The 7,597-nt window shown below is 43.1% G+C and overlaps 2 protein-coding genes across 2 annotated transcripts in view; one reads left to right on the forward strand and one right to left on the reverse strand.

The window, feature by feature from the left end:
• CFAP126 (cilia and flagella associated protein 126) overlaps positions 1 to 1,994 on the forward strand; it is a 53,553-nt gene extending 51,559 nt beyond the window's left edge. The window contains exons 4-6 of the mRNA XM_012639514.1: positions 364 to 544; positions 1,036 to 1,212; positions 1,576 to 1,994. Of these exons, the coding sequence (XP_012494968.1) occupies positions 364 to 544; positions 1,036 to 1,212; positions 1,576 to 1,866 (649 nt within the window). The 3' untranslated portion in view covers positions 1,867 to 1,994. The remainder of the gene's footprint in view (positions 1 to 363; positions 545 to 1,035; positions 1,213 to 1,575) is intronic.
• Positions 1,995 to 3,846: 1,852 nt separating this feature from the next.
• SDHC (succinate dehydrogenase complex, subunit C, integral membrane protein, 15kDa) lies at positions 3,847 to 7,594 on the reverse strand (the record flags this gene model as incomplete). Its single annotated transcript, XM_012639515.1, has 2 exons — positions 3,847 to 4,699; positions 7,487 to 7,594. Coding segments are annotated over 2 exons (213 nt in total), but the record flags the coding sequence as incomplete, so codon positions are not given.
• Between the last annotated feature and the right edge of the window lie 3 nt (positions 7,595 to 7,597).

Consider the following 7,597-nt stretch of genomic DNA (forward strand, 5'->3'; position numbering starts at 1 on the left):
TCAGAATTTAAGTGCTCAACAGCTACACGTGGCTACGAGCTCCATGCTAGACAGCACACAGATTACACCCTTGTTATGGGTGTAACTGAGTTAAAGACTACGTGGTTGTTCAGGCCTTCGGTCTTCAAATCTAAAGAACGGTGCCTAGTCATCATTTCCTGGACTTAGGGCCTTCAAGCCTTACGGGGATTCTTATCTTTCTCTCCACAGTATGAAAAAGCTTTCTCACCCAAGTATCTGCAGAACTGGTCTCCTGCCAAGCCAACAAAAGAGGTATTCCATGTTCAGGGCACCTGCAAGTCCAGTTTCCCATGGACTTGTTCTCTATAACTCTGTAGCCTAACTCCTTTTTAGCCTTCTTTAAACTCCCATATCCTCTTTTCATCACATCCTTAATTCAAGCCCCCTGGATACTTCCCTCTTTTTCGTTCACAAGCACTTCTCTCCCCCATTTGTACCCCAGAGCATCTCTTCCCATGAAGGCTACACTCAGATTATCGCCAATGATCGTGGTCATCTACTGCCTTCAGTGCCCCGTTCCAAGGTGAGATACCCATCTCCATTCCTATCAAGAAAGGTAAAGAACTGAGGCATAGAACTAGGAGATCTGCAATCTCCCACAGTCACTATCTGGAAAATTAAAGCTCAATCTAATTCATGTTATAACATGAAAGGCCCCAAACTTCCAGCCAGCTTATCCAACAGCACAGAGTTGTGTATAGCACCCAGAAGTCCTTAAACTGATGAATAATCTGTATAAAAAAATGCCTTCCGGTGATGCTTGCGTAGTCGGTACTTCTTTGCCACACTTAGCCTATGGATGCAGAATTTAAGTAGGCAGAAGGAAGGGGATGAAAATTTTTAGGGTAACCTAAATGAGGGAAGGGGAAAATGAAGAGTGGGGAGATTATGCTGTCAGTCTAGTTTCATTACATGAATTCCCAAAAGTAAAGAGTGGATATTAGATGAATAGCAGTCCTGCCAATAGGTTCCTGAGAGCGAGAAGCCTTGCTGAAGAATCCCTTTTTCTTTTAGGCAAATCCTTGGGGTTCCTTCATGGGCACCTGGCAAATGCCTCTGAAGATACCCCCTGCTCGGGTGACCCTGACATCCCGTACAACTGCTGGTGCTGCCTCCCTCACCAAATGGATACAGAAAAATCCTGATTTACTCAAGGCCTCCAATGGCCTGCGTCCTGAAATCTTAGGCAAGGTATCTATTCTTCCCATCTAACCCCAAACCCTATTCTATTTCTTTTCAACCTCAAAAAATGCCTATTGTTATACCTCCACTATCCCAGCAGGGAGAACCTCTAACCAATTCCATCCTATCCCATCCCCTCCCTAATCACCTTCTGAGGTCTGAAGGGATGAGCTAAGGACATCTTACCCACCACAGTAGAAAATGATCTAATCTCAAGGAGAGTTTAAGGGAAATCAAATTTAACTCTTCTTATTTGAAACTTGACCTGTTGCCCATGGTATGGGGAGAAAGGCAGTTAGAATTCTCAAATCACTGGGAATGCTCTGGGCCTGACCAGAAACATGCTTGTCTCTTCCACTGTACCACCGACAGCCCCATGATCCAGACAGTCAGAAGAAACTCGGGAAGAAGTGTATCACAAAGACTGTACAACAAGCACCAAGTCCAACTATAATTCCATGCTCCCCAGCTGCCAGCCTCAATTCCCCAGATGAACTCCAAGGCTCACACCCCTCTGCAGGTCACACTCCAGGTCCCCGAAGCCCAGCCAAATCTCCTAAGAGCCCACCTGGAAGCCCATTAGAACAGTGGGCAGGTCCTAATCTAGCTGAGGTCCAGAAATACAAACCTGGAACTTCAGAAGGAACCAAGGGGCCATACTGAGAAAACCTGTCTAGAGATTGAGTGAATGAAGTAAACAAGACACCCTAGTCAGGACTGTGGAACAGGGAAATCATGGGGTGAGAGTAAAAGCTAATTTGGAAAATAAACATGGTTTGTTGAATCTTTTACTGATCTGGATTTTCTCTTCCTGTTACGGCTGCCTCTTGTGACACATAATTAGGAGAAGGAAGGTGGGGGAGAGGGGATAGAGTAGGGAAAAGAACATGACAGTGGTTCTGGGTGGAACACACTTCTACAAGACCTGAGTCAGTTACACTCCAGAAATGACAAAGAGAAAGTTGATCAGAATCACCTCAAGGAACCAGTCTCTCACCCCTACCCACTCATTTTTCATCCTAGGCATACACAACTAACAACTTCAAAATCAGAAGCAGAATTGTTTAATAGAGCATGTGTATGTGTGTTTGGAGAAGGTGGGGAAGAAAAGGAAAGCCAAAGTCGAAAAGCAGAAGATACTATCCTTGCCTAAGACTTTCTATCTGAGCAGAAGTATAAACACAGTCTGAAAACTGAAGATATGGAAGGGATTGGAAGACAGAGAAGAAAAATTAAGATGGTAAATAGAGGGCCAGGCTCACGCCTGTAATCCTAGCACCCTGGAAGGCCAAGGTGGGAGGACTGCTTGAGGTCAGGAGTTTGAGACTAGCCTGAGCAAGAGTGAGACCCCATGTCCACAAAAAATAGAAAAATTAGCCGGGCATGGTGGTACGTGTCTGTAGTCCCAGCTACCCAGGAGGCTGAGGCAGGAGGATGGCTTGGGCCTAGGAGTTTGAGGTTGCAGTGAGCTATGATGACACTACTGCACTCTACCCAGAATGACAGAATGAGACTGTCTCAAAAAAAAAAAAAATGCTAAGTAGAAATGTAGGGCATTTAGGGCAGAATAACAAACACGATGTTCTGTCACAGACCCCCCCCTTCAATCACCTGAATGGTAAGAAAACACCAAAAAACGTCCCTTATCCATTTTCCAGCCTCCAACATCTGTTTATCATTGACCCCATTTTGCATTTTTCTGGCACTGGCTGTTAAATTTAATGCCCTTGCCAAACCTTTTCTGGTCCCCATGCCAAAGTGTTCTCTCAGAACACTTATCCCTCACTCCAAGGACAAAGAAGAGGACAGCTGGTGTAAACTGGTAGAAGGCTACAAAGACTTCCCAGGGCCAGTATAGCCAAAAGGGAGAAGCGATCAGTACTTAGGGCCAAAGACTACCTGGGAGCTGGGATGAAGACTCCGTGGAGGCAGCAAGTTCCCACTGTCTTGGCTTAAGAAGTAAGGTCTTCCTATCCAACTGACTCCAGCTAGAGTCATTAAGACTCCTCTTCAACCCATGGCTTTAACTAGTTGGCCAACAACTCAAAGTGACAGAAAAGACAGATCTCTTACCCCAGAGTTCCCAAAGACTATCAAAACAGCAAGCCTGCCAAGGGATTTAGGGACCCAAAAGCCTAGCCTATCTGGATTATAAAAGCAGCAAGTTTTCTCATTAAATTATAATTTTTTTGCCAGATTCCCAACAATCCCTTCTTTTTTAATCTCTACTCTCCTTTCTCCCCAAATCTGTACCTTTAGGTCACCATCCCTTAGCATCCACCTCCAGTGGTCCTCCATATCCCCCACTAGATCACAATTTGCTGAACTGTACCATGAGACGTATGTAAGTCCTTAATGGAATTTTAGAGCCTGTAACAACCCAAAAGCTCTCTACATGCTTAACTTCCTTTCCTTTTCTCCTTCCTTCTCTGAGATATTTAAATCTCTAACTTGTATTCGATTGCCTGAAAATTTTTCCAGTGGTCAGCTGTAGGACAAACTGTGTTCTTCCTGGGAAAGGTCAGATGGCAGATTGGGTTGGGGGTGTGTGTAAATGCCTGAGTCCTAAGCAAGGGGGAGGAAATTGGCTCCTCCCCAGCAGCCATTCTCTTGGTTTCTCTAGATTTCAAGGAGAGTCAAAGGTAAAATGAGTATTTTAATTCAGTTGCAGAAAAGATACATGAACTTGGATGAGAAAACATGAAATTAAGAGGTTTGTTTTTCCAAAAATGTAGGAAAAAGAAATAACCCTTAATATGTTAAATGATAATTTTCTAGATCTTCATCTTACATCAAAAGCTGTAAATTTTCTCCCCAAAGCACCTGTTCTAAGAACCAACTCACCCTCTTTATCTCCCTCCCTGGACAGGCTAATTCCCCTCCACCCCCACCTCTCTTCTTTCAGTCATACTGTGTAGGTGTTAAAAGCCTGGGCTCTCACCAAAGAACAGAACTGTCCTTTAAGCCAGCAACCCACAGGCAGTGGCACCCAAAGTTTCACCCCCAGTCCCCAGAGCAGAGGCCACAGTGCTGGCATTGTTTCCACTGTCTCAGGAAGAAAGAGCCAAAAGCTGACCCTCAGCACAAATCAAAGCCCAATATGGAAAGAGAATAAGCGCTCCTAGGCGCAGGCTAGGCTGCAAGCTGTGGGCAGGAAAAGGGAGTTTTTGCAGCCACTCCATCTTTAGAAAGAAGGGGAAAACTGGACCCTTTTCCACTACTATGGTTCTACAAGGTACTCTACTGCTACTGAGCTCCAAGGGGATCTGCAAGCACAAAAGGATCTAAACAAATCAAGAGAACTTTGCCCTGGATGGAGCTAAGAGTGACAAACAGGAAGACAAGTCAATGTCGTAATTTGTAGGAAGATGATGCTGGGAACTTCAGCTCTTCACATGGCTGCCAGCCCTACAGAGGACAGCACAGTAAGAACCAAGACAACCACTCCAGATTGGTATAGCTGGGGAATCTTCAGGCCTTTTCCTAGGTCCCACATCTGTAGAAAAAGGAAAAGAAAACAAAAAGAATTTCAGTAATCAGGACTCTGGTCACTCTAACAGTTCCTTTCTCAGGAAGAAATTCTCCCTACTGGAATAGGCACCTCCTCTCAGCATGATTCTAGAGAAAAGGACTTCTATCCTCATGCCCCACCTTCGCCCTTCTCAAAACCCACAATATGGTACCTCCCACTCACTTATCCCAATGACAGAAAATCCAGTCCGATTGTGTTGTGGTGGTAGGGGGACTATTTTCTAGAAGGCTGCAGACCCTATACAGTATACAAAAGCTTCCAGACTGAACAGATAGAACTTTTCCTCATGACAACATATCTAGATCAATGTTTCCCCAAGTGTGATCCTCTAAAAACTAGTTCCTCAGAATATTGAAAAGCATCATATGGGGGAAAAAAAGTTCTGCATCAAATAAATTTGGTAAACACTTAACTGGAGGACTTTTCAGACAATTTATTAATGCACATTGTGACTTAATAGTCCAATTAAGTCCAAAAGGGGGATATAACATGCAGGATTTCCTAGATATAATCAATCACAGAATCTCTTTTTAGAAGGAACATCTGACCATTAGAGGACTAGAATTTTAAAGAATACTCTTTGGGATCTAGAACATTATTTCTCAATATTGTTTTGACTGTGACCCAACTAAGAAATCTCTTAAATTGAAACCCAGTGGATATGTATATATAATATAGTGATAGTTCATGAAACAATAAACAGTATTTACCATTACTAACATGTACTGCACTTCATATTTTCTATTCTATTTAAATTTCTTTTTTTGTTGGTTGCAAACCACTAAATTGATTTCCTACCCATTGGGCCAAAATTCACATTTTAAAAAACACTCATCTAGGCTCTCTTGTGCCCTAGAGATATTACATGTTATACTCTAAATCGCTAGAAGAGTCCCTAGGGCAAAAGTAGACTCTTTAGGTTCCACACTTTCCATACACGTGGCTGCCTCAACACACACACACACACACACACACACACACACACACACACACACACACACACAGATATGTCCGCAGTCTGAATGTAAAACTGACTAAATCAGAAGTCACTTCAGAGAAAAGTTGGAGAGAGCCCAGAAAAAAAATAAAGCTAAGAAGATGCCCCCCACCTCAACCCTCAAATAGTTTCTACCTAGATCAGGAGTCAAGTAGATTCCACAAAAAGTTGTTTTGCTTATATGAGCAGTTTTACAAAAAATCGAGTCCTATTGGGTGGTAGTGGTAGGGAGGATGTTCTCTAGAATGCCACAGATCCCATAACTTCCTACTCTTACGATAATCTCATTCTCCACTTCCCTATCAGACCTTCTGGCAAGTCAGCTATCAAGCTCGGACGCCAAAAACTATGACTGTCACAGAAAACAGATAAACTCCTGACCCACACTCAGAGCAAGTAATCGCTAGAAATAAAAATAAAGCAGATTTAAGGGCATAATAAAGGCCTTTAGCCTCCTTACTTCTCTGAACAAAAAGATTACCATCACAGGTAGAAACCAGGACAGAAGAGCCCTGACTGAGTTCTGGGATTTTGTAAAACCTTTTCCCTTCCTCTCCCTCCATACTGAGACAAAGGCAAATACATAGGGCAAGTCCTTGCCTGAGCCAGGATGAGAACAGGAAGCTGATCAGATGATTTTCCTTACAGAGCTTTGTTCTGTGGAATAAGAAGTCATTAATGCAAATGCCCTCCCTCTCTATCCCTTCCCCCTCAGGGAAGTAAAAAGTCATTTTAAATCACACTGAACACTGCACCAGGGAACAGTTGATAGATACATTTAATTTGTCATTTAGACTCTCACTTTTTTGATTCCATTAAACTGTCTATTGGACCAGACTTAAATCCAGAAAGTACTCGTCTCTAAGGCTCTGATATAGAAGTTGTAAAAGGTCAAATTAAGGCAAAAAAACCATTTTGACAGTTGGCTCAGGTTCAGAAGCAATGGAAAATCAGAAAGAATGGAATTTCAATTGTCTTCCTGGAGATGGAGGCAAGACTAAGGCTAGAGAGATCACAAAATATGAAATCTCAAAATGCTGGAGGGACTGATCTCTAACCTGGGGCAGGTTTGATTAAGCTGCAATTCCTTTACAAAGAGAAGAGAGACACCGGTTTTGAACTGACCCTAGAGTCATACAGGAGGCAACAGTTTTCAATCCACTAAAAGATTCCTAAATCCAACATTAGAGCCTGGGATCCTTGGCATCCAGTTTCTATTGAAGTTGGTCCCATTCTTTCCAACAGTTCAAAACAAAAACAGTTAACACATTGTAATGTCTAGATAATAAAAGTCAATATATTTGAGTCCAGCCAGACTTGTCACTCTGGGTGACAGGAATGTTATATTGAAAGCAGCAACCATGTTTATCTAGCTCATAATTGAACCTCCAGTGTCTACAACAGTACCTGACACATAACAGAGACCAATTAATATTTATCTAACAAATATGTCTTCTATGCTAGATGTGGCTTCAGGGGTCTCTTTTAATAATATCCCTCTTAAACCTGGAAGAGTTCACACTAAGACCCTGCAAGTCATCTGCCAGACCTACACTCATTGCTCAGCTATACCACCAGCAGGGCTGCCAAGGAATGCAGAGGGTCTTTTTAGCCTTCTCCAAGAGGACCCTGAATACAGGTCCAGCACAACTAACCTTAAGCACAACACTAAACCCAGCAATGAAGGAGAGAGAATCCTCCCAGCCTCCCCACTCCCTTCACCCCAGATATGTGCAAATCCCCAGTTAACTTACCAAGTGTCGGATCCCATTCCAGGTGTGAAACATGAGAGGGAAGACAAGTGCAAACTTAGCTGTGTGGATCAGTGCTGGCCCCAGACATAGGGACTTCACAAATTCCAAATA

Source organism: Propithecus coquereli, unplaced genomic scaffold (assembly GCF_000956105.1).
Source record: "Propithecus coquereli isolate 6110/MARCELLA unplaced genomic scaffold, Pcoq_1.0 Scaffold140, whole genome shotgun sequence".
Lineage (NCBI taxonomy): Eukaryota > Metazoa > Chordata > Mammalia > Primates > Indriidae > Propithecus > Propithecus coquereli.